At 49.4% G+C, this 27,091-nt stretch overlaps 2 protein-coding genes across 2 annotated transcripts in view; both read left to right on the top strand.

Annotated features, from left to right (window-relative positions):
- Nucleotides 1-27,091, top strand: part of LOC126541862 (vasopressin V1a receptor-like) — a 76,018-nt gene that overhangs the window by 7,885 nt on the left and 41,042 nt on the right. The gene's annotated exons all lie outside the window — the stretch shown is intronic.
- On the top strand, nt 561-2,387 carry LOC126541859 (uncharacterized). The gene is made up of 2 exons (XM_055077052.2): nt 561-2,311; nt 2,343-2,387. Exons 1-2 carry the CDS (start codon nt 827-829, stop codon nt 2,385-2,387), a joined length of 1,530 nt encoding a protein of 509 aa, XP_054933027.1. The 5' UTR covers nt 561-826.

Below are 27,091 nucleotides of genomic sequence, written 5' to 3'. Positions count from 1 at the left end.
TACTGTAGGTTGTAGCACCCAAAACGATTTTGTTTAAGAAGTTTTTGTTGAGTTAATAATATGACGTCGAATCCTCAATTCTTGAATTGAAGTGCTTCCTCTATAAGTACAATTAAGGGATTATTAAGGATATGGTTATTACTTATCTGCCATATTTTCCGCGCTACCGAGTTCCTAGTAATCACAATAACACATAACTTCATAGAATCTCGATAGGGAAATATCTTTACAAAATTTACCTTTTTTTAATAAAATTCTGTGCAGCTGATACAGACACTGTACTTGTAACATGAAGTCACGCAACGACAACAGTTTTCTGAAACTTTCGAGGGTAAGAAGGAAAGCGTGAAACGTAACGGCAGGTTTCGCAGCGCCTTCTTGGAGCGAGCGGGAGAGGGGAAGTTAAAGCGAGCCGAACATCGCGGTGGGCCCGCGACTACAGCCTGTCGAGTCATACGCCGCCAAATTCTTCGGCCGAACCGAGTCTGAAGACGATCCAGAGAATCCCATTCGCGACTTTTGACGGCCGCACTTATGCAACGTTGCTCTCAACGAGAGACGCTGCTAGCGCGCGACGGCGTAAGACGTGTGGTGTGTCGGCTCCGTCGATTTTCGGCTGGAGTCACGGCTCAATCCTCTGCACCCCAGCAAGACCGACGTCAATCGACGCAGCAAACCGTCTGGACCACGTGGATACTAATGTTCACCAGGTGGGACCACTTTTGAAGATTTTACGACCGAATTACACCCGCCTACGTGGGCGACGCCGTTAGGCCATACGGCGACGCCGACTCCCGGCGGCGTGGAACCGGCCTCCCGAGGTAAAATGGCGGCTCCCACGTCATTCCTGAGGGGTTACGATCCCGACGCCATGGCCTGGACGACGGTTTCAACATCAGAAGATCAAAACTCCGCTCCTATTCCGACATTTCGGCACCAATCTCTCAATGAAGCGGTCGCGCGTCGCTCGCTCGTTCAAGCCAAGACGGCGGCGTCCATCGCCGCCCCAGTCTCCGGCACACCGGCCGGCAAGACGCAGCCTCCCGCTTCGCGCGCTGCGGGAAGCAAACGCAAGGCCCTTACCAAATGGAAGCCTCGGCCATTTCCAAAACCGGGCCCTGATGACTTCGTGGTCGTGCTCAAGCCACGCGAACATGTGTCGCTGCACCAAGCCTTTTCGGAGAACCGCTACGGTGCCGCCATTACGGCCTACCTCGGGCCTGAGGTGGCAAGGTCTGTTACGGTTCTGCCGTCCCGTGAACAAAACCTGATATTGATCCACACCCCGAACCCGGCAGCGGCAGATCGGCTCCTCGGGGACTTCTCAATCAACACCGACCGTGGGCCAATTCCGCTCCACGGATACCTTAGGCAAGACGGAGGCGATATCTGCCACGGCGTCATCGTCGTCAGCAACTCTGACACCACTGAATCGCTTCGAGAGCAGGTGCAATGGAGAGCAGGCACCATTGTCGAGGTGAGGAAATTCGGCTCCTCTAACAAAGCTCGGGTAACCTTCGCCGGGAGGGAGAAACCGCGTTTTGTGCACTATGAGAACATGCTCATCCCAGTGCAAACCTACTACCGGACAATCCCGGCCTGCGGCCTGTGTGGGGCTGTCGGCCACCGAGCGGATGCTTGTCCCAACACGCAGCAGAACACGTGCGGACTCTGCGGGCAACAAGCCCCGCTTGTGGAGCGGGTGCGGGCCCCTCACGAGTGTGTTCCACGGTGCTCTGTTTGTGGCGGTGGACACGCCACAAACTCACGTGAGTGTGCGGCAAAATTCCGCACACACAAGATGGCCGCCCCGAAGGGCGGGACAAAGAGGAAAATGGCGGCCAAGAACAAGAGCCGCCATCTTGGCCTCCCCGGTGAGTCACCGAGCCGGGACGACAGCAACACCGAGAAGCCGGCACCGAGAAGCTCTACCGGAGGAGCCGGCAAGCGACCGCCGACGCAGCCGCCACCACACGGCGACACTGGAAAACTGTCGACGTCGCCACCACGAGGCGAGGCCAGGGCCTGGGCCAACGCCGTGAAACACGGAACGCAGGTGAGCGGTACGGGCAGGGCTGCCTCCTCTTCCCCTACCTCCTCCCCCCCTGCGGCACGCAGTGCCGAGCAAGCCAAGATTGCAGCTCTCGAGGGCCAAATTGAGATGCTGCTCAAAAAAATTACGCTCCTGGAATCGCAGTCAAAACAGCCTACCACTCCCCCCTCTACCCCCGCAACTGAGGCTATGGAGAGTGAGCCCGCGGCACCGAATGCAGCACTGAGCGTGGAAGCTGCACTTGAGGCCCGTCTAGAGGCCCGCATAGATGCGCGTTTCAATACCCTAGAAAGTCAAATTTCCGCGGCAATCACCTCCGCCATCGCCAAAATAACTGAAAGCATACCGACAATCGTCGCACAGCACATCGCTCAATCCTCGCGTGGCGTCCGACGAACCGGCGGTCTTATAAAAGACGTGTCTGGCCGCTGTCCGAAAACGTCGCGACGCACCATTGAAATTGAAGTAGAAGACAATGACAGCTGCTCGCTCTCCGGACTGCAGGATGCTCCCCTCCCCGCGAGTGCTGGCTCCGGAGCAGCGTCCCTGCAATCGGTCTTTCCCTTCAATGACCATGGCGGACAGCCCTCAAATTAAGCGTTCTCTCCGTACCAATTCGGCCACCCCCATCCAAATTACCCAATGGAACTGCCGGGGATTCCGCTCCCGCGCCAAGCGGGCGGACCTCCGGCTTTTCCTGTCAACATTCGCTTCACTCCCCGCGGTGGTTGCCCTCCAGGAGCCAGGGAGCGGCGCCACCCTTACAAATTATACCACGTTCCAGCAGGACCCCTCTTCCTGTATCTGCGTGCACAAAAATTATACAGCCAACCAGGTTGATTTGGAACTCAATACTGATTATTCCTATGTGATGGTCACCCTTCTTCCGCTTAAGAAACAAAACGCACCATTACATATACTCAACATCTATTGTTCTCCCAAGCTCAAAAATGTAACTTTCGCAGCTCTCTTCAGTCGCGCCCTGAAGGCTGCGGGCAGGGACCCCCTGGTGATCGTGGGCGATTTCAACGCTCACAGCACACTCTGGGGGTACATGCGTGAAGAAAAGCGCGGGCGCAAGCTAGCGGAACTTGCGTCCACGCTGGGCCTGACTCTTCACACCGACCCTGCACATCCAACGCGGGTGGGTAACTCCGTGACTCGGGACACGTGTCCGGACCTTACCTTCACCAAAAACATTAGACACGCAGAATGGGCCAACACCGAGGAAACCCTCGGCAGTGACCACTGCATACTCAACACAACCGTCAGAAGCAAACCATTGGCAAGATCCCACGCCCAAGCCCGCCTACCCGACTGGACCAAGTTCCGGCAAAACTACACTAATTCGGCCCCTATCCACGAACAAGGTTACCACGCGTGGTCACAAGAATTGGTTGCACACCTTCGTTCGGCGGAAACACAAGTTCAACTATCGGAGGCCACGCCGGAGGTCGACAACCACCTCCTGCACCTATGGGAGGCGCGGCACAGCCTCGTCCGTAGGTGGCGCCGCCAAAAACACAATCGGAGGCTCAAAATTCGCATCGCCGAGCTCACCCAACGAGCAGCAGAGTACGCGGCCCAGCTCGCCGACTCGAATTGGGTGGACCGATGCAACACGGCCGCTAGACAAATGTCTAGCCGGAGCACCTGGCGTCTCTTTCGCGCCTTGATCGATCCGACTCAAACCAGAGCCGAGACACAAAAACATCTCCAACGGGCTATCCATAGCTTCGACGGAGACATCTCAAAATTAGCATGCAAACTACGCGATCAGTACCTTTGTATACAACAGGACCCCCGAGGGCCAGCGTACTCGTATGCAGGTTCCGAGAACGCGGAGCTGGACCAACCGTTCCAGCTCCACGACCTGAAGGCGGCGCTCACTAAAATGAAGCGAGGAACGGCGCCGGGAAGAGACAAAATAACAGTGAAACTACTTGCCAACCTTCCCGACCCCGCCTACGAGGCGCTCCTCGCATACATAAACTCAATCTGGCTCGGTGAGGCAATCCTCCCAATCGAATGGAAGACCGCCCTGGTCACTTTCATTCCGAAAGCCGGCAAAGCCATAACCACGGACAACCTCCGCCCAATCTCCCTCACGTCTTGTGCGGGAAAGCTGATGGAGACTATGGTGCGAGATAGGCTGTCCGAGTTTCTGGAAAACCAAAACGTTTTCGCAGACACCATGTTCGGGTTCCGCCCGCACCGGTCCGCGCAAGATGTTCTGCTTCAACTAGACCGCGAAATTCTAAATCCCGTCGAATACCCCCTCAATGACAAGGCAGTACTCGCCCTCGATTTGAAGGGGGCTTTCGACAATGTCACACACGACATAATTCTGACACACCTCTCCCAAACCAACTGTGGACACAACACGTTTCAGTACGTTAAACAATTTCTCTCCGACCGGCAATCGTACATCCGTATACAAGATGAAGAACACGGCCCCTACCAATTAGGCACCAGAGGTACCCCGCAGGGCGCGGTCCTCTCACCCCTACTATTCAATTTGGCAATGCTGAAACTCCCGGCTCAGCTGGAGAATGTAGAAGGCATACAGCACGCGCTGTATGCCGACGACATCACCATCTGGGCTAAACATGGATCGGTAGGAGACATTGAAGCCAACCTGCAGCAAGCGGCGGAGATCGTGGATGCCTACGCCCGCCGCTGCGGCCTTCAATGCTCCCCGGCCAAATCGCAATTTGTGCACATTCGCCCCTCGCCGAAGTGCACTACCAAAATCGAACTGTCCCTACCAAATGGACCCATCACAGAATACGATCAGATCAGAGTACTGGGTCTCTTTATTCATAAACACCGCCGAGTCGACACAACACTGGCCAAACTGCGCAAGGTGGGGGACCAGGTGGGCCGCATGGTTCGCCGGGTTTCCAATAAACGCGGGGGGTTACGGTGCAAAGACGCTTTGCGGCTGGCGCATGCATTCGTAACCAGTCGAGTGTTGTACTCGACTCCTTACCTCCACCTTCGCAGGTTTGACGAGAACGCCCTCGAGGTGATTCTCCGTAAAATTTACAAGCGTGCTCTCGACCTCCCGATCAACACATCCAACCAGCGCCTCCTCGGCCTGGGAATGGTCAACACCTTCGCGGAACTCCGAGAAGCACACTTGACAAACCACTACACAAGACTCTCAAAGACGTCGTCGGGTCGCCGCCTTCTTGCCCGACTACACATCCACCATCCAACACTGACGGAAGAGCGCGTGCGCATCCCGGAAATCTGGAGATACGCCCTGCACGTGCGCCCTCTTCCGGCCAACATGACACGAGACGACCATAGTGGCCGGCGCCTCGCGCGCGCGGAAGCGTTGGCACGTCACTATGGGAACAAGCACGGAGTATTCTACGTAGACGCCTCCGGCCCACACCATGGGGGTTGGTTTACGGCCGCAGCGTCCACGAAAACACCGCGGTGAACGGGCTTACGTTCAAAGCACAAGACATAACACATGCGGAAGAGGTGGCCATCGCGCTCGCCGCCGCAGATCAGGACTCGAGGGTCATTATTAGCGACTCACGAGGGGCCTGCAGGAACATTGAAAGGGGCTTTATTCCCTATTTGGCGTACCGCTTACTTCAAGGCAGCAATTATCTCGGGGTCCCCGCGCCCCGCACGATAGTATGGACTCCCGCGCACGAGGGTCTCGAGGGCAACGAAGCGGCCGACGCCGCTGCCCGCGCGCTCACTCTCCGGGCATCGCCTTCGCCTCCCGTCGCTGCGGACTCCGACCCCAATCCGGTATTTACCTTCAAGGAAATCAACCAACACTACCAATACGGCCATGCAATCTTTCCTAAGCCCTGTAAGGGCCTCACGAAGGCGGAGGAGCGTTTACTCCTTCGCCTCTATACTAAAACACTGTTGTGCCCGGCAATCCAAAAACATTTCGACCCTGCGTGCTCAGGGAAGTGCCCGCACTGTGAGGAAAAATCTTCGGACATTTTCCACATGGTGTGGGCATGCCAATCAACCCCTCACCTTCCCCCTATACCCAACCCTACCCGGGAGGACTGGGAGGCGGCCCTGCTCGGCTGCTCCGACCTGGCGAGCCAGAAGGCCCTGGTCGGCCGTGCCCAAGCCGCGGCTACAGCCAATGGGTTCCTGTAATGAGGTGCCCACCTAGTCTGTATAAGGAACGGCCCCTTAAGGACTGCTCCACACGCTCCCTGTAAATACTTCAAACAATAAAGTTTTTCAGTCAGTCAGTCAGTCTCTCAACGAACGCGCCACCGTAAACGCGAGCGCCGGGCGCGCTCGTTGAACGCCCTCTTGCTGCTGTCTTTGTTCGCTGCGCGTTCTGAACGGAAGAGGGACCCAAGAGCCTCAACGCCTTACAACGCCTGACTGTACGTTTAGCGACGCCTGCCCCCAGCATGAACGCACGGCACGAGCGCACCCCACATGAAACGTTCCGCTAAGGAGCGACCATTTTGCGAATTAAATTTTTTAGCCCGCACATTCGTGCAATTATTTCGTGGGGTGTTGATAGAGCTGCAGCCGACAATTCTGCGGCGCAACGCATCGGGTGCATGAGCTCAGGCTATTGGATACCGGAGCATTCTTTGCAATTTGCGCCCAGTCAAGCCGGCGGAAAGAGGGGGGTCTTCAGGCGTATAAGACCCACTGGCCCGTTGCACCCGGGGCCCCCGGCCCCCCGCCCCCCCCCCCCCCCCTGCTGCTACGCCACTGCAAACATGTTGGTCAGGGTACGATTCGTGTGCTCAGTGAGGCAGTTCGTTTGCGGGTGGTAAGGGGTCGAGTGCCGGCGATCACATTTATAAAGACGTAGTATAGTTCTTCAACAACGTCCGCAGTAAACTGCTGACCACGATCACTAGTCAGAACGCGTGGAGCACCGTGACAGAGAATCGCGGAGTACAGCAGGAAAAATGAAATGTCAGCTGCCGTAGCCGAAGCAAGTGCCGCCGTCTCAGTGTACCGGGTCAAATAGTCCCCACACACAATAATCCAGCGACGCCCGGTAGTAGACCTGGGGACGTGACCCAGCAAGTCGACACCCATTTTTTCAAATGTCAAGGTCGGTGGCCTAACTGGCTGCAGGGTACCCACAGAAGGCGTTGTTAACTGCTTATGGCGTTGGCAAATTGCATAGCTGGAGACGTACTGCCTCGCCGTCTTCCAGCGCTTGAGCCAATAGAAACGCTGGCGCAATAGGTGGAGCGTCGGAGCGAAGACAAGCTAGCCTGACGTCATGTCATCGTGCATGACCTGAAGGATCATAAGTCTCAATGTTTGGGGAACCATGAGGAGAAGTGGAGCGCCGTCAGCAGAATAATTCGCCTTATACAATAAACCGTCAACAATAATGAAAGGTGAGCCCCGTGCTGTTGACCGAGCGGGTTCAAGAATAGGTCTAATGGAAGGGTCATACTGTTGCTCACACTTGATGGCAGCCGCATCAGAAAACTGTTCAGAGATGGTAAGGAGGTATTCATCTAAGTCATCGTCCGTATCTCGTGTGCTTGCTGACTGAAGGCGAGATAAACAGTCAGCATCGGTGTGAAAGCGACCCCTCTTGTACGTTATAGAAAAGTCGTATTCTTTAACCTGTAATGAGCCCTGAGCTAATCAGCTGGATTATTATTATTATTATTATTATTATTATTATTATTATTATTATTATTATTATTATTATACGCCTGCATATTCTTTCGGGAGGAGGGAATGAAATGAGGAGAAGAAGATGGATCATGTAGGTGGATCGTGCAGTCCAACCAACCAGCAAAGAGAGTGGTGGTCTGTCACTATCGTGAAGTGGTGGCAGTACAGGTATGGTCGAAACTTGCGGGTGGCGAAGATTATACTGCGAGGCATTCCAAATCTGTTACGGTATAATTTCGCTCAGCCTTGGTGAGGGTACGGCTTGCGTAGGCAATGACTTGTTGGCGTCCGCCATGTATCTGTACGAGTACTGCTCCGACGCCCAGCCCACTAGCATCGGTGTGAAGTTCAATTGGGCCCTCAGGATCAAAGTGGCGCTCAGTTGCCTGACTAAGCAACTGAGCAAATGGTTGCCTGTGGACTAAGGGCAACATTGGACCATGTGTTGTGGGAGTGTGAAGCCATCGGCTCCTCCTTCAGCGAGGATAGGTGGGCTGCGCTCTTGGGCAGCCCCGAACTCAACGACCAAACCCTGGCCGTCCAGAGTGCCCGCGATCGGGCCTTCAAGCTCGGCTTGGCGGTCCCTACGTGGGACTAGCCGGATGGAGCGGGGTCTCCCCTGCGTCTTCTCTGGACCGAAATAAATTACTTCACTCACTCACTCACTCACTCACTCACTCACTCACTCACTCACTCACTCACTCACTCACTCACTCACTCACTCACTCACTCACTCACTCACTCACTCACGTTCAGTAGGCCATATAAACGGTGTGTCTTTGTGAAGGAGTGTCGTGGGCGGCTGAGCTAGGCGTGCAAAGTCCTTAATAAAACGGCTAAAGTATGCACACAATCCCAGGAAACTGCGGAGGTCTTTCGCCGTGTTCGGCTAGTAGAACTCACGAACGGCTGCAAGCTTCTGCGGGTCTGGGCGAATGCCTTCTTTGTCGACGAGGAAACCAAAAACAAGCGTTTGACGCTTGACAAAGTGGCACTTTTTGGAGTTTAATATTAGTCCATTTTGCAGTATGCAGTCAACTACAACTTCCAGTCTTTTGTTGTGCACGTGAAATGTCTTGCCGTAAATGACAACTTCGTCCAGGTAACGCATGCATATTTCCCATCGAAGTCCGCGCAGAATCGTGTCCATAAATCGTTCGAATGTGCCGGAGCATTACACAAGCCGACAGGCATTACATTAAACTCGAAGAGTCCATCCAGCGTTATAAAGGTAGTCTTCTCATTGTCTGAGGGATGCATAGGTATCTGCCAGTATATAGCCTGAGCGCTGATCGACAGAGAAGAAGTACGAGGCAGAATGTAAACAGTCAAGGCTGTCTCCACTATGCAAAGCTCGCATAGATGAGGACGCCTTTACTGAGTGCTTCATTTATGGTGTTTTCTTTACATTTTTTTCTTGAAAATTTTTTATTGTTCAATTTGTAATATATCTATGCATTTGTTGCTGAATGCCCTTTTTTTCATATGCTGTTATCAGTGCGCTAAGCGGAAGCTATGTTATCCTTAATTTTATTCACTCTGCAACCTAAACCGCCAAAATATACACTTGAATATTGCTTTTCCGCAAAATGGGGCAGGCGCCACAGGCAGCGATACACTTGATTTCCCTACCGTTGCGCTAATGCTGCAATATCCGATGTGAACCTACGCAAGAGAACTAGCGCCTCGTCCCAGATGAGCATGTGAAACGTTTAAGAAAAACGAATGACAGCCAGTAAGGGTAGGTTAAACCGAAGAGCGCCTGCTTCTCTACCTTACTCCAGGGGACAGTAATAGCGGGAAGTATGAGAGAAAGGGCGCGTCCTTGTACTTAAGAGAGAGAAGGAGAAAAGAATAGTTTTGCCTACACGAGAAAGGACAGGGAGAAGCAAGGAAAGCTAAGGAGGTCAACCCAACCCACATTGGCCTCGCTAACCTGCCCTGCGGGAAAACGGTAAGTGGACGAAAAGAGGGAAATAAGGTGACACAAAGAGCACTAATGGCAAGCGCACGTAAAGATACACACCAAGTATATAAATCGTCAAATAGAACCTGTCGACTTGACGCATTGTAGCTACGCGCTCGTTGCTTTCTGCGCCAGCGACGCACAGGGCCATGCTAAGGATTTGGGCTTCTAAAATCAGCCTTTTGTCCAGCCGGCTTATTGCTGTCCGGAGAAGGCGGCGTTGAACGTCGTAACGGGAACCAAGGCAGAAGAGGTGCTCCATAATTTTTTCGGCGCTGCAAGAGTCGTCGCGCATTCACGTGTCACACGTTCCAACGTAGAGAGAGAAAGCTTTTGTAAATGCCACCCTGATCAATATGCGGCATATTAACGCGGCATAAGAACGTGGTACATTCAGTGGCGGCTAGAACTTCGTAATGAAATAAGGAGCACTCGAACATGTATGTTTTATTTAGAATCATTGTTTAAACATTGTTTAAACATTGGAATCTCAGTTATACAAGAAAAAACATTGTGCAGTGACTTTCGACGATGATTGTGATTTAAGTGAATAGCCCGAACGATTGAATGAACTGGCGAAAAAGCAAGCGGAGGAACGACAGAGAGAGAGAGCGAGGGAGAGGGAATATTTTTCTTGCCGAGTCCGACCACTGACCATCGACGGACCCCCGACCAACGACTAAAATGGCCGAAAAAGCAAAAAAAAAAGCAGCTATTACCTTTACAATCAGACTTTCTATCACGCTGTAAACTGAACATTAGCAGGGACGCATATATGCATGCGGATGTATTGCACTGGCCTGTCGCTTCAGTGCAAACAAAATGGGGATTTGTGTGAGTTGATTATCATCATCATCATCGTCGTCATCATCATCATCATCACCATCATCATCATAATCACAATCATCATCATCATCAGCCTGTTTTATGTCCACTGTAGGACGAAGGCCTCTCCCTGCGATCTCCATACACCTGTCCTGCGCCAACCGATTCCAACGAGCGCCCGCAAATTTCCTAATTTCATCGCTCCACCTAGTCTTTTGTCGTCGTCGATTGCGTTTTCCTTCTCTTGGTACCAACCGGCGCATTACATGACCTGCCCAGCTCCATTTTTCCCTCTTGATTTCAATTAGAATATCGTCTATACTCGCTTGCTAGCTGATCCAAATTGCTCTCTTTCTGTCTCTTAACGTTATGCCTATCGATCAGCGTATACAGCGGAAACTGTGTGTGTTTTTTTTTTTTGCGCTATATAGAAGGCGCAGACAAGGAAAGCGTTCTACAGGATACACGAAGCACAGTGCAAAACAGTCGCGTCTCTTTCCAAAAGCAATACAGAGAGCGAGAGAAAGACAGGGAGATTAGCCAGTGTATGCGGTCTGGCTACCCTGTGCTGGAGTTAGGGGTAAAATGAATTGAAGACGATAGAAAGATGTACACGCAAAAAAATAAGAAGCTATGTCTTTACCTTAGCCTTTACGTCTGACCTGTGCCCATGCAAGCGTATCGCGGAGCTTGCAGCCCTAACGTCGAAAAGAAAACATGTCCCGCTATTTGCTTACATATTCAAACGCAATTACGCGTGGTCAATTTAAGCACATTTTTCAGGTCTGGTAGCTGTGTCTTCTATGGAAGTAAAAATAAAAATAAAATATAGAGGAGAAAACGAACGATAACGTGCTTCCTGGGAACTCGAGGCGAAGTGGTAACCTTTTTCATTCCTGTCTGTACGGCTTAGTTTACTGGGGACTAGTAGCGGACGTAGGTTAACCACAAGTGGAAGCCACTTATTCCAAGGTTTTCCCGATCAAGAACAGCAATACGTGGTTTGAGTTTGCTATAAGGAGATCGTGCGTGGGCGACTTCCGCTGGAGTGGAATAACTACTTAAGGGAGGCGCCTTTATTATTTCTCGTACTAACCGGCACGTCTTCATGCGTGTCTTGCTTGGATGTGTCCTCCACGATAAGACGATGTCACAGTTAGTTGCCGATACTTTTGCCCGGGATATGTGCAACCACACCGGGGCATGCTGCGTCTGCTCTGTTTGAAGGGAAGGCGCTTTCCGCGCTTTTCTTCCTTATGAGTATGTGGGCCTCCAAGTTTGTACTAGTTCTGAAGAACGTGTGTGTGTTATCGTTCCTTTTTCCTCTTCCTCAAGAGACACACTTCGGAACTGCTGGACCTGCATGAAAGTGGGAAAAGGCTTGGGAAACTCGAGTTAGGAAACATGCAGTCCCAACTTAATAGCTTAAAACAGAAAGTTCATGACGGAAGTTTATGATCACTGGCTTTTCAGTGTACTTATTTGAAAATCATTTGCTACTTATAGCTTGCTGCTCGTTTGCCTTGTCACGTGCAACACTATTCTCAGCTTTTACTCTCCCTTAGTAAATGGAATAAAGCGGTGGAGCAGGTCGCCTCCGTTTCTTTCCTGGATTTTTATTTGCCGTTTCGTCTAGGGTGCCGTTACTTCCGGTGTAATTTAAGAAAGGGCGTTGGGTATGCTTTGGAGACTGGTATTTTGTAAAGGCCCACCCAACTTTCCATGTCAATGTCTGCTTAAAATGTCACTCTGGTCAAAGCTGCGAGAAAGAAATTGTGCAACTTCCAACGCACATCTTGGAATCTATGTGAAGGGAAGCTTTCTTGCAGCCGTTAACCAGACGCTATTAATTTACCTATTTTATTGCTTCGTATTTGGCGTAAATGGGAGTGGCACATGCGCGTGGCCTGTCGCGGCCTAAAGATTGGCGCTCCTGGCTGATGTACTGGGGCATCGAGTTTCGACTCCCCCATCGAGGACGTCATCAAAGGTTTTTCTTTGTTTTTTCTTTATTTTTCTTTTCTTTCTTTTTTCCCTTTTATATATATATATATATATATATATATAAGCCAAGGAGTAGAATCGTATCGTAGAGCAGGTCACCGGGATTCCTAAATGACAGACAGCGAATTCAGTATAGTGTTATTTCTATAGGGTGTCCCAGCTAACTTTACCTAAGCTGTTCAACAACAGCAACAACAACAAACACAAATAGATTAAACAGACACGGTGCAAGACACAATTTTAAGTCCTATGGTGTTCAGTCGTAAGAGGTCTGACAACCGAGCACCGTAGGTCTTGAAATTGCATCTTCCCACATAGTTTGTAATTGTTCTCTTTCGTTGAAGAGCTTGGCTAAATTTAGCGGAGACGCCCTGTATATATTTCATTTGGGCTCTGTATACAATGTCCCAAACGGACACAACGACCTGACAATGTAAAAAATAGTGATCGATTGTTTCTGGCCGAGGACACAGGCGGAAGTTTCTCGACCACGGAAAGATAAAGTGTGGTACAAGCATTAGGCCATAAACGTCCGTTTTATTTTCTTTCATAATATTAATTACAAAGATAAAATTACGTGCGAAGGCTATAAATAGCGGTCAAAGCAGTCATAGCTTCGTCTACAAGCACAAAGCGATTGATACAGCAAGCATTTCTCTAAAATGGAGGCAAAATCATACACTTCATCAACAATGAACACCACTCCGGTTCGAAATCTCTGTGGCCATAAACGCTTTTCAGTTGTTAAATCATTTGAATAAAATCTGGCTGTGAAGATATTATTGCACGGTTTTGCATGCCAATCTAACATGCGAGTTTTCTACAAACTGTGGTCTCCGAAGGACTTCATGGACCTTAATGGAGAAGGGGCCTTGATGTAAGCCCTCATTGCATACGATGCTTACGCCATAAAAATGTGAAGATATGCCTTTTTACATGCTGCTAATTATGGGGCTGTACCGATTAGGTCAAAAATGCACGTATGCTTCTCCCGTGCCAACGCTAACTATATATGTTTCAGATGGTTACCCAGTGTTGATTGTAATGATGATTTCCCTGCTACGTCAGTGGCGCAGTTATTAGATAGCACACAGAGCATGGGCTCTCCTCCCGCAGGTCCTCGAAAAATTATGTCTGGCTAGACCACTGTACTATGGCACATACCCACAAAAGCAGATCGGCCAAGAAGCGCATCCGCATGTTGATTACGGTGACGATGACTTCTATACAATGGCACATATACCCACGACGGGGGATTGTCTAGGAGGCGGGCCGTATACGTATTGTGCCATCGCGAACCACCGATGTGTAAAAAAAGGAAGAAAGAGAGAGAGCAAGGACAGGAAAGGCAGGGAGGTCAACCGGACAAGCACTCGGTTTGCTACCCTACACTGGGGGTGAGGGAAAGCGGAATAGAAAGAAGCAAAATGGAGAGAGTAAGCACTGAGTGCGTGTGAACGGGACACTATACACAGGGACACTGAAACGGCCCTTTAAGCCGGTGCACTTCAAGTATTGTACTAGTCCACGAATCGCTTTTCTTGCCAGTGACGCGCGTGGCCACGGTAGGAGTATCTTTGACTCGGTGCACGGTCTTGAGCATATAGTTGGTGTAAACTTGCCCGCAGAGAGAGGCGTTATACATCGTAGCGAGGGCAGGTACACAATAGGTGCTCGATGGTTTCCTCGCACCCACAGGAGTCGCACACTGGCCCCTCGGCCATTCCCAAACCATAGAAGTAGGCGTTCGTGAACGCCACTCCCAGCCACAAGCGGCAGACCAAGGTTGTTTCGCCGCGGGAAAGGCTAGATAGCAGTTGTAGCCGTAGCGTGGGGTCCAGATTATGTAACTGGCAATTGAAGGCACTTGAAATGCAGAGATCTTGTTAGTTTTTTCGTGCAAGTAGGCGAAGTTACCTGGCAGCGTCCGACCTCACCAAAGGTGTTGGATGCGTCTGGGTACCTTTGTGGGCAGATCGGGCAGCCTTGTAAGCAAGGCTGTTGCCGACGATGCCATAGGAAGCAGAAATTCATTGAAATATAATGTTGTGCCCTCTTTCTAGAGTATGGTGTGCACTTCCCTGGCGTCAGATGTCAGCTACTCGCAAGTTCTGTGATGTAATACAGACTTCATACTGTGAAGAGCTGCCTTAGAATCGCAAAATACGACAGATTTCTGTGTTGGCTCTTCGATGACGTACGTCATAGAGGCATGGAGAGCTACAAGTTCTGCCAACGTAGATGTAGTCATGTGTGACAATTTGAATCTAACTGCAACCTGCTTAACTGGAACAACGAATGCGGCAGTTGAGCTAGTAGGTGAGGTCGAACCTTGGTATATATATGTATCTGGTCATGATACGTCTGGTGCAGTAATAGGAGCGTAAGTTGCTTCAGAGCCGGCGATGAATGATTGGCCTTTGTACTTCCAGGAAAAGCAAAATTCAATTAAGACTGTCGCATGCACCACAGGGGAGATGAAGGCTTCGCCGCCGGTGTAAAAGATGACGGTTCGCACTCTTGGTGAGTGATAATCACTTTTGAGAAGGTCGCTTGAGTGAAAATAGCACGTTCATTTCTGGTACACGTGCCTTATGGATGTCATTCAGCGCTGCGTCAGTAGTGATGACTACGGTCAGCAACCCGTGCACAGATCTCTTCAGCCACTTCAAGTTCCGAGCGGAGTTGGTAGAGGGCCAGAGCAGCAAAGGGCATCCTTTGATGCGTAGATGAGCGAAGACCCCTAACCATTCTCCATATGTGCGAGAGCGATTTTCTGGGATGAAGCGATTGACAGAAAGTTTTCCATCGCTTGTATCTTCCAATTTATCCATACGACGCTGGACATTCTTTTGTATGCGTCATGAAGCCCTCACATCCAAGACGGACTTCGTGCGCCTATACCTTCTCTCCGCCTATCGGCATGCCGCACGCTGCCTCTACAGTTCTATGTCCAAGTTTGTTCGCCTTGTTGACCTTGTAAGCGAGCACATGGATGTTTTCAATGCCTGTGCGATTGCAACTTCGATAGTGTATGAAAGGCCTTCCCGACATGCATCATCCATATCCTTCTTAAACCTTGACCAATCAACTGTACGCAAGGCAGTACAGGAGCGTGGCTCAACTCCTCTAATCCTTATGTATGTCGGAATACGGTCGCTTCCATGTGTTTCTATCTCAGTAAACCATTGGACGCTCGAGGCAAAGCGCCGTGACATCAAAGTTAAGTCCAAGCAGCTACTATAGGTCGTGCCTCGCAGAAATGTAGAGCTCCCGTCATTCACACAGCACAAATCATGGTCGGCAGCAAAGGAGGCGAGAATCCTGCCTTTGGAATCAATTTTAGTGCTTCCCCATAGCTGGTGATGCGTGTTGAAGTCACCTGTTATAACCCAGGGGCCATTGTTCATTAGTAATATTTTCTTAAGTCGTTTGCCGTCGATGTGACTTGCTGGGGATATGTAGGCTCCAATTAATGTAAATGACGCCTCCTTCTTTTTGACATTCAGGCAGACATATTGGTTGCCGTCACGAGGCTCTAACGCGTTATCGACATATGTAAAGTCCGTGCGGATGTAGATGATTACTTTTGTGCTCGCACCGCATGTGGACGAGACGAAAGATTCGTAACCGGACAGTCTGAGTGGAGTTGATGTATTTGGTTCTCAAATTACCAGTCTGGGAAAGCGATTTGTAAAAAATGAATGGCGAAAGTCTGCTATACGGGTCCTTATACCTCTGGCGTTCCATTGAAAGATCGACGCACTTTTAACTTCAGTGGGGAAGGGAACTATTGGTCGAGCCATGGTGCTTAAGCGCTGCTAGCAAGCACTGGATTTAGTGCATCCAATTTTTGCAGAGCACTTCGAGCTGCTGGTGTTTGCAGCTTGTTCAGTATGATGCACATTGTATTAATTAGCGATTACAGCCTTACAGCCACCTGTCTGTCTTGCTCGCACAACTCACGGATAGTAGACGTCGGGGCTGTCCAGCAAAAGTTTGCTGGGATTCTATTGGTGAATGCTGTCGTTTCGGTAGAGCCGGCCAAGATTCGGCAGATGTTGTCTTCTCAGGGGCCTTGTTGTTCGCGGTCGTTTCCACAGTGCCTGGCCTGGGCGGTAGAGGAGGAGGTGGTGTTGTGGAAAGTGGCACGCGTGGTGCAGAGGCAACAGCTTTCCTTGAGGAGCGCTGGCGATGGGAACGTCGCTTCCTTATTTTATCGGCGGCTTCGCGATGAGATGAATGACCTCTCGCCACCTCTTTGAAGATGGTCATTTCCTTCTTAATATGTGCGCAATTCTTCGATGAAGTTTCATGTGACCCTCCGCAGTTCAAACACTTCATTACATTCGCGCCACATTTATCTACAGCGTGGGGCACGGCGCAGCGGGGGCATGCTGCCTGATTTCCGCAGACACTGCTCACGTGTCCCAGTTTCAAGTATTTGCGGCACTGAAGAGGTTTCGCAATGAAAGGCCGCACTGCATGTCTGAAGTGTCCCACTTTAACATGCGAGGGTATATATCTACAATTGAATGCAATCTTCAGGCAGCGTTAACTGCCTAGCCGCTTAACATCAACAATGACCTCATCATTTGCTGGCTTTATAAGAATCGGCAAAAAAGGAAACAGGTCAGTGTCGCCAACCAGCTCTTTGAGATGGTCGATGTGTGTTGATGATGGTTATGATAGTCCACTGTGGCACATATCTACAACGAGGGACCGGATGAGAGGCGTGTGCGCGTGTTGAAGATGATGATTTCTGTAGAATGGCACATACCCAAGAAGCGAGCGGTACAATGGCACGTGCCCACAACGGGTGATTGGCGAAGAAGCGGGCGGTACATATCGCGCCAACGCCAACTATATCTTTGAGATGATCTGCGCGTGTTAAGCATTATGATTTGCATGCTATGGCACATAACCCCAACGAGCGATCGGCCAAGACGCGGCCGGTACAATTTAAATAAACAAGAAGAAATTAAGATATACGACTCAATATAACACTTGTCAACTAGCGTAGAGCACATTATAAGAGTTGGAGGACAATCTCACCGCTGGCAACCAGTTGCAAGGTTTAGACGTAGTTGAAGGGACGGACTTCGCGTCGTTGGCTACCAGTTGTACGGGTTGTAGGCGGGCCTGAAAGAAGTGGTAGCTGGCCCATGCCGTCGTCCAACTCACCCACGCTTGGGACGTGGTTGTAGGGAGGAACCTGCGCTCATCGAGAACTAGGAGTACGGGATTTATTTACAGTATTTACATTACGACCGGAGGTACATTTCAACAGCCTAGCATGACTCCCAAATGGAGCACGAAAGACGAAACACACAGCACACTATCACACGATCACACGAGCACACGAGCACACGAGCACGACTAGCAGCCGACAAACTGCTGCTTAAAAACCCTCTGTCCTGCTTAGATCCCTAGGTGAGGAAAAATTGCTGTTCAACCTTCGTCCAATGGGAGCGTCCAACGACATTGTAGTCGACCCACCTTTGAGGGGGAGGGCTCACACACTCTCTTCCGCACTTTGGTCTCACTGAACACACTGATGTGAGCGGGTCCTCGTACACATGGGTTGTCACGCTTGACGCCAGTGGGCGCCTCTTGATTCCAGAGCTGACTTCTCAGGTAGCAGCCGCTACTGTCAGCAGACTGTGACGAATTCTGGGGCCCGCGAAAGCGCACCGCAAAACCCCCTTTTCCAGGAGTTCTCTTGCTCCAAGTACACTGTGAAGGCGACAGCGAATGAACTAACAATACTCGGTCCGCCAGACGTGGCTAGCCTTGCTGGCGTCGCCGAGTCTCCGAAGGAGGCGCATGGTTGATTAACTTTGCGGTGGTCTCCAGTTCTCCCAAGGAGGTGCATGGTCGGTTAATCTAGCTGGCGTAGCCGGTTCTCCGAAGAGGTGCATTGTTGGCTCTCCAAAACGATTCGTCGCAGCGGACCGAGAAGGGTTCGAAGGTCGCTACCCCGCAGGACGATCGAAACAAGTGCAGCGGGCCGTGAAAGGTTTGCAGGTCAGTACCCTGCAGGCTGACCGTAACAACATGCGCGCGTCAATTGCCTTTAAGCCAAAGACGCAGGAACGAAATGGGCAAATTCTGTAGCATTCCATTAACCGTCTCACGAAAGCTTCGCTTCGCGTAAACATATCTATAGATTCCGAAATGATGTGTTGGAATTGCATTTCTTTTGTTCTTCCTATCACTTTACACTTCCAACAGGAGTTGCACCTTATAGTGGCCACTATAAAGCCACAGAAACAGGACCACTAGTCATGTTTTCACGTTAAGCTTCTGGGAGAATTAATGTGTTGTCAAGTGTCCCGTTGCTCGGCTTCCCCTTACTTGCCAGCCCTTACGAGGATTGCGAGGAACAGCGAGCGGCCTATTTCCAAGGGCGGGGCAATCGCAACGAGCGCTCCGGGCGCAGTCTCTATGGATAATTTAATTAAATACCACGTACAGTACGAGGACAGAGTCCAGAAAGCACGCGCGGGTCCGCGAGCCAAGTGTCGGCGGGCCTCGCGGAGTCGCTCACGCGCGACACCGGTGGTAAAACGCGCCATAATTCAGTAAGGCCTTCGGAACAATGGTGCAATCAACTTGAAAAACGTGCCAGCTCGCGGGCGTGCGGCGGCGACTATCTTGCTGCGTACTCTTGTGTGCGTCGGTGGCGCTGCCAGCGTTACGTGGCGCCGCCGTCCTTTGCGCGCCTACGCACCGCGAGCCAGCGACGCCGATGCATGTGAACGTGACCAGCGGAGAACCGGCGTTTGTAGAGCACTGCTCTCTGGCTGCTACGTTTTAACGGCTCAGGCGAGCTGCCTTTAATTAGCGGATTTCACGCTCGGCCTCCTCGGGCTGCCCGCTTGCGAGTCTGGAGCGATTATTTAGTAGACTGGCCGTCGCGTTTGCCACCCCACCGTTTTAAAGAGAAGGAGTCGGGGCCACTTTGGCCCGCTCTCCCCCTATACGTATAACGCTTCGGTGCGCCGCAAGTCTAAGTTCGTGTTCCGCGTCGTTGACCAATATTGCGGGTTACCGCTTCTTAGGCGAGTCGTTTCCATCGGTAAGTATTGCGCAACAAAAGAAAAGTCCGCGAGTTAGCCGTGCAACATTGCTACTAGGAGAGAGGAACTTTGGACTTAGACTGGAACAGAGAAATATAGGTTCCAGTTCTTGTGCGATGCAAGCAAAATGGGTGTTAAACGACTTACCCTTGCAGTTGTACACCTTGCTATATAGGAAATATGGCACGGTGAGAGACACAATGAAGCCCCTGGGCTCGCCCTTTGTACGAAAAAAAAAAAAAGAAAACGAAAGCTAGAGCGATAACGCAAAATTTGCGCATGCCTCGAGGGCATATACTGTGCATGGGCGCGTTATTCAGTGGCGTCCAAACAGGAAATGCACGTCCTGGTCGCAAGGCCTGTCAAAGATGCACACGATAAGTAAACCGCTTTTGTAGAGAAAAGCCAGAGTGATTGATAGTAATGATATGCCTAAAAGTAGGAATGCTCAACCAAAAGACAAACCGGTTTGCTACCCGGCTTGTTACCCTACACTGTGAGAAAGGTAATCAGAGACTGAAACATGGAAAGAAAAGTTCAGAAACGAAGAACATGCACAGAGAGTTATGTATGCAGTCGTGTTCAAAGTGAGCTGATACACGGTGCCTATGGTAGAAGGCGCCCGGCGACTACACGGTGGGGCCGAGAACGGAAACGAAATGGTGAGCTGAACACCATTCCAATTACTCGTATGGTGGCGTATGTGACTTTGGCATTGCACAGCTAAGTCTGAGGGGACGGGGTCGAATCTCGGTCATGGCGGCCGCGTTTAGATGGGGTCGAAATACAAAACAAAGTAAAAAAAGTCAGCGTACCGGGCAATGGGTGCACGTTCGAAGTGGTCAACTGGTATGGTATGGTATGGTATGGAGAACTTTATTGGGTCCTGAAGGTCAACCATACGTTGACGCGGGCCGCTCCCACGTTGGGACTGTCAGGCCGAGCCCTTCAGCCACATCGCGGGCCTTCTGGACTGCCCGTAATTGGTCAGAGAGTGATTCACTGTGTAGCATTTGCCGCCACCATTCTTGTTCCTTGTCACGGTCTGTGAAGACCGCGGGGCACTGCCAAAGCATGTGGTCAAGAGTAATGTGGTCAAAATTAATTCCAAGTCCCTCACAACGGCATGCCTCATAATCATATCATTGTTTGGCACGTAAAACCCAACAGTTATTTTTTTTTTTTATTACCCGTATTCACTAAACAATTTTTGCGAATGTCTGCGCCGCCGTGCGGTCTCGAGGCCTCTCTGACCACGGTAACCGTGTTGCAGCCCACATTTAACGCGAGAATTTTCATTTATTTCATTTCATTCATTTATTGATACTGTCAGTCCAACTTTGGGCTATTACAGGAGTGGTAGGTCACAATACAAGCAAAAATATATTTACACGACAAAGAAAATAAAGTACATTTTGGGTAATGCACTGATAGTGGCGCCATGGCAAATACAGCATGTAATACAATACCCAGGTGTACAGTATAACCATTTGGCCGAGTTATGGAATGCGTACACATGTGCTTTTGACATCTTCAAGAAAGTCGCGTAAAGATGACGTCCTAACTATTGAGTCTGATAATAGATTTCATTGTTTTATTGCTCTCGGAAAGAAGCTGTATTTAAAACAATCATTGCGAGTAGTAGGAGGAGCGATATACATACTGTGGCGATGACGAAAATACACGGTGATGTGTTCACAATACGTGAACACATTGCTAATTACGGCTGGTGGGTGCGCACTTGTGTAGAGACGCTATGCTTCAGATGAAGGCAAGGGAAGACGACACCCTTTAGATATCGGGCTAGCTCTGTCTGACATGCACGATTGTTGACGCTATATACTGAGGCCCCGCGGAGCCTTTTGCCGCTTACATTCTGCTCATTCTAAACTTGTTATAAGAGGCTCCTGAAAAGCTTATTTGACCGCAGAAATATTAGGATCTTGTCCACATTGAGTGGAAATTAACTTCAACTCGCAGTTATAAAAGCTTTTTCAAGGCATCATTTACCGAGCTTGTTATAAGTAGTGTCCTCGAAGCCTTCCTCTCCAAGTTCAGCAACACAAGCAAGAAGCAGCTCTATGAATTTGGCCGATCTGTTCGTTGCTGAGAGTCACCATGTCCTTAAAGTATCTCGCAATATAAACAATGCAGACATGAAGCTTCTGTTCATAGCACTGCTCACAAATATAGCTGTACAGCGCGAGAAGGTCTACCAAGATGGTAGAAAAACAAACTACTGTTAGAAGAAGCATGTCTGTCCCTGCTATATGCGCCAGTGGAAATGGCTTACACTATGCGATTATATGCGGCCGCTTCTACGCAGGCCAAAGGGGTCGTTGTAGTAATGCTATATGGGCACCCGCCGTGGTGGTATATAGTGGCTTTGGCGTTATGGTGCTAAGCCCGAAGGCACGGGATCAAATTCCGTTCGCGGCGGCCGCATTTCGATGGGGTGCGACGGAAAAAAAAAAAGCCCGTGAACTGTGCATTGTGAGCGTGTTAAAGTAACACACATATAAAAAATTATTCCGGAGTGCCTCACTACGCGGCGTGCCTCATAATTAGATCGTAATTTGGGCACGTACTTGCCTAGAATTTAATTTTAATGTTACAGACTGCGCAAATGCGCGAATACGATAATGGGTGGGCCTTGTAGCCAATTGTCTAGCCAGGCGCACGCATGCCGATGCATTCGAAACTTTCACGGATGCATCATCCTTAAAGGATATCAGGAAGATATATAGATCTGCTATCTGCAAATGTGGTGTATCCTGTGTCAGTGAGCCTTTCATATATTGGCTTAAAAAAGAGTTCTATCCCGTCTTCAGCGTTTATTTGTGAATTTGTCCTTCCCTCTTGCCCTTGATAATGCCGCCTACATGTACCTTTCTCCTTCGTATAAGCATCAGAGCTGCTTGTCAGTGCTCGTACGTGTCATCACATGTGCTCCTATTATAAAGCGCTGCTTATTCCCCTAAGGACGTCGAACAAGTGAGAGGAAAGCGCACACGCACGCGCGCACGCAAAAAAAAAAAAAGGAAAAGAGCAGGATGCTTTAATTGCATACTGATCTTTATTCTCTGCACAGATATTACGTATGCATTGGATGAAATGTTGAGAAATATACGTATATGGAACGAAATAAGGCGTAAACCTATGTAGTCAGAAAAAGCAGTCGCCCACATGCAGCATCCTAATCAGGCGGATATCCGGCAACAATATCCGACATTGCGCATCAACATCCTAAAATAATCCTGGCTTACCGTGAGGTTCGCCTGCACATGATAGTATGTGGGAATCCTGCTTCAAATCTGAGGCCCTCTGCGCAGTGCCTAATTACCTGCATACTCTGTAAAGTCAGATGAATACGGGTGGACGTGACACAGTACACGCCAACGCGCAGAGGAAAAAAGTATATCTGGTTACTCGAAGTGTTCTATACATATATATATATATATATAGAAAAATGAAAAGATGTCACCATCAGGTGAGTTATTGCCACCAAATTTCAAACAACCAACAGTATGCTTGTTCACTCAAATCTGCTAATTATTTTGCGTAATATGCATAATAAAGCAATCAGCCGTGGACAAGCGGTGAAAAAAACTTCCAGTCGTCGTTTCTACACTTCATTCCAACCTATAGTAAGCCCGTCGCCGTGGTTCGATGGCTGTGTCGTTCTGAGGCAGAGTGCAAAGGGACGGGTTTTATTTTATGATACGACCCAAAGGGGTGTAATATTGCTAAGGAGTCTACACTCTAAAAACAGTTGCATCATACGGGGTGTATATTTGCCAAACAACAATAATCGTCATCTGTATTGCCCGCATTTCCTTTCTTTAATCCTGCGAGCCCGGTACTTCCAAGTCACGAACGGCATGCGCGTTATCAGCATGACAGAACATTCTCGACAGGAAAGTAACGAGCGCAGCCTTTTCAAGAAAGGAAATGCGGGCAAGACAGATGACGATTATTGTTGTTTGGCAAATATACACCCCAAAGACTGTAAACGTGTTTAGAGTGTAGGGCCCTCTATTCATTACAAGTATACTCATATTTATTGTGGCTCGTCATGATCCGAGCCACGCGCCCGCTTCGTTTCCTAGTGTTGAAAACCAGGAAGCGGAGTCAAAGTAGAGAACGTCTTGTTTATTCGACGCTTGCAAAAACAACTAAAGAAAAATGCAGGCGCGCACTCGTGTCCACGCTCGCTTCTAACTTCGTTTTCTTCTCTTCTTTTTCGGAGCATAATATTTAACAGCTCTCGGCCGAACGATTTGCGTGTGCTTGTTTCTTTTCAAGACGTAGCTTGTCCAGCAGATTCTAGGTGGCACAGTTATCTTTTGTAGAGGTGCGACTCTCGACTTGGCTAGCAATAGCTGAACTGTTGCGGCTCCCTTGAAGTCTCGCATCTGAAGGTAAAGCACGGCGCCGTACGCAACTAGGCTGGCGTCACCAAAGGCGTGGATGGTAACCTGTACATTCTTGTCCAAGAGGGTTCGACCAAAATGTCTCTTCCAGCTGATTAACAGTTCTCAGGATTTTAGTCCACGCTTTCCTCTGTATAAGAAGGAACTGAGGAAGTGTTGAAGTTCGAGGTGTATTTCTCTAACCACAGACTTTGTATAAATAACTTGACTACCAGCACGAACGGCGCTAAGAATCCAAAAGGATGGTACATGAGTGAGGCGAAGCTTAGGATCTGTCTCTTCGTAACCTTTTGTTCGTCCAATGATTCAAGCATCTTCGTTAGTGATTGCTTTAAGATGTCTTTGTCGGTATCCCAAACGAGACCAAGATTCTTTTCGTTTCCTACATCGAACTGTACCTTTAAGACTCTACTATTGTAAAAGTTTTGTAAGTGTCCATCATTTGTCGTCCACTTTGTTATAGTAGCTCCTAATGGCAGTGTAATTTCCTGCCTCTTTCAACATACGGAAGCAATCGTTAATGATTTGCTGCGCCTCTTTTTTGTTCTGTGCTCCGATGAATAAGTCATCTACGTAGAAATGATCTTTCAATAGTTTGGCAGTAGAAGGGTATTTGTCTTCTACCAGTTGAAAATGGTGACCCAGAGTTGCAGCAAGGAGAACGAGACTGCTGTATTCGCCAAAAGGAACCCTTGTCATGCGCAGTTCTTCAATATTCAAAGACCTTTCTTCAAACCAGGAGTAACAAAACGCGTCTCGGTCGTGTTCGGCCAGCGACACTTAAAGAAACGCTTTTTATATATCGGCGATAATTCCAATCTTGAAGCTGCGAAACTTCAGCAGTAAGTCGAGGATGTTGGGGTTCGAATTCGGCCCTGTCCACAAGACATCGTTAAGAGAAGGTGAGTCCGAAGCACGAGAAGAGGTGTCGAATACCACCCGTACTTTAGTAGTAGTTCTGTCGCGCCACACTACTACTCGGTGTGGCATATATCACGTGATATGTTCATTCGTACTGTCCGTTGTGACCTTCTCAGCGAAGTCTTTGTTATAGTAACTCCTAATGGCAGTGTAATTTTCCTTCTGAAACTCTGGTTCTCGATGTAGCGTTCTCTTCAAGGACTCCAGCCTCTTTAACGTGACATCCCGGTTATTTTTAAGCTGGGAACAATTGCTGTGCCACGGCAGTTCAACTTGATAGCGACCATTGTTTCTAATAGTTGATTCCAGGAAGTTCTTCAGGACGTATTCATCATCTTTCGAAAGTCTCTCTTCATTAGTCAGTCCAAGATGTTCTACTTCCAAGAAAGACCTGAGATGCTGGGAAACATTGGCTTCCGTTAGGCATATGTTGAAGTTCCTTACGGTTTCCGGCTTGTAGAACTTAGGTGGACTTCTGGTATCTCCATGAAGTGTCCATCCTATGATAGTTTCGCTGGTGGTCAAGGAGTCGTCCAGTCGGTGAATTCTTCCGCTGACGAGCTGCCAGTAATAGCTGCACCTATAAGCACGCTTATTCCAGGTTCAGGCGAGACCTGAACTGCGTTGACGTCAGCCAAACGTAAGTTCTTGCTTTTCAACTTTGCAAGTACATTTGTCACTGTCAATGCTGACAAGTCATTGCATATTTCGGGAACTTCTATAGCCTCTACTTCAAGTGAGTTTGAGTCGTACTGGCTATGCAGCGTGACTCGTACTCTCCGATAATATTTCCGCGTTGCTGAAACGTTTCCAAATCCCGAGATGGTGAGCTGCTCTTCGGCTAACACAGTGGCTTTCAGCTTCCTAGACAATGTTTCCGTGATGAAGCTGCGTTGACTGCCACCATCAATCAACATTCTTACAAAGCATCTGCTTCCAGTGCCCAGAGCGCAAACTTGGGCGGTCTGGAGAAGAACTGAGTACTTTAGCGAGTATGTTGACGAGCTGGAAACATTTGTCTGCGTTTCTGTATTCTTCTGCTTCTAATTTGGGTCACACATCGTGGTGATATGTCGCCCCTTGCATTTCGCACCAGCTTAGTCTCTTCCTGTTTCGGCATTCCTTAGCTTTGTGAAATTGTTTAACGCAGCGGGAACAGCATACTAATTTGCGTAGTTTCTCTTTCTTCTCGTCTAATGTTAGTTCCGTTGGGCAGACATCCACCGAGTCATCTTTGTCTCAACATAGTATACAACTCTCTGGAGTCAGTTTCACAGTTACCATAGATGCAGAACTTTGGAAATGCTCATTAGATTGTCGTTTGAGGCTGAGGCTTGTACTCTTTTTTTCAGAAGTCATCATTATAGCCTATTTCCGGCTCCTTATTTCAAGGCTCAGGAAGTCTAGAAGAACAAACATTTCATTTAGCCTGTCACTAGTAACGCCTGTATTTGTCGAAGCTAAGATGCGCTGAGTATAACGGAGTACCATTTCTTGCGGAAGATTTTCTATTGTAGCAGTTTTCAGAAGCACTCTATATTCTTTTTTTTTCGATGCCAAGGTTATGCAGAGATCTCATGCGAGTCTGCACTTCTTCAAGCAGCCTTTGAAGCCTTTCGAAATCTTCGCAAGAACGAACTTTACGTAGGTTTAGAATACGACGCATGTGGGCGTTAACAATCAGCGACTTCTGACCGAATCTTTCTTTGAGAAGTTCTATAGCTGTGCTATAGCTTTCGTTAGTTGTCGACAGACCACTGATGGCACCTTCCGCTTTACCCACCAAGTAGCTCCGAAGATATTTCAATTTGTTTACGTCTGTGATATATCGGTTCTGGTGAACAGTAGACTGCTGGTGACCGCCGCTCGAACGGTAGCATGCTCCCGTCGTAGTCTTTCCCGTCGTAGGCCTCGTGATGACGTGGATCTTTCTTAGATCCTGTCACAGCGTCGTCGCGTTGATCGCGTCGGTCGGTCGTCCTCTTCAGGGAGCTCGCTTCATCGTCAGGGGCCTTCAACTATAAATCTGAAATCCTGGTCACGGCCCCATACTGTTGAAAACCAGGAAGCGGATTGGAAGTATAGAGAACGTCTTGTTTATTCGACGCTTGCAAAAACAACTAAAGAAATGCAGGCGCGCTCGGGTCCA

Source organism: Dermacentor andersoni, chromosome 2 (assembly GCF_023375885.2).
Source record: "Dermacentor andersoni chromosome 2, qqDerAnde1_hic_scaffold, whole genome shotgun sequence".
NCBI lineage: Eukaryota > Metazoa > Arthropoda > Arachnida > Ixodida > Ixodidae > Dermacentor > Dermacentor andersoni.
Note: the sequence above shows the minus strand (reverse complement) of the source record. Positions and strands in the feature narration are given on the sequence as shown.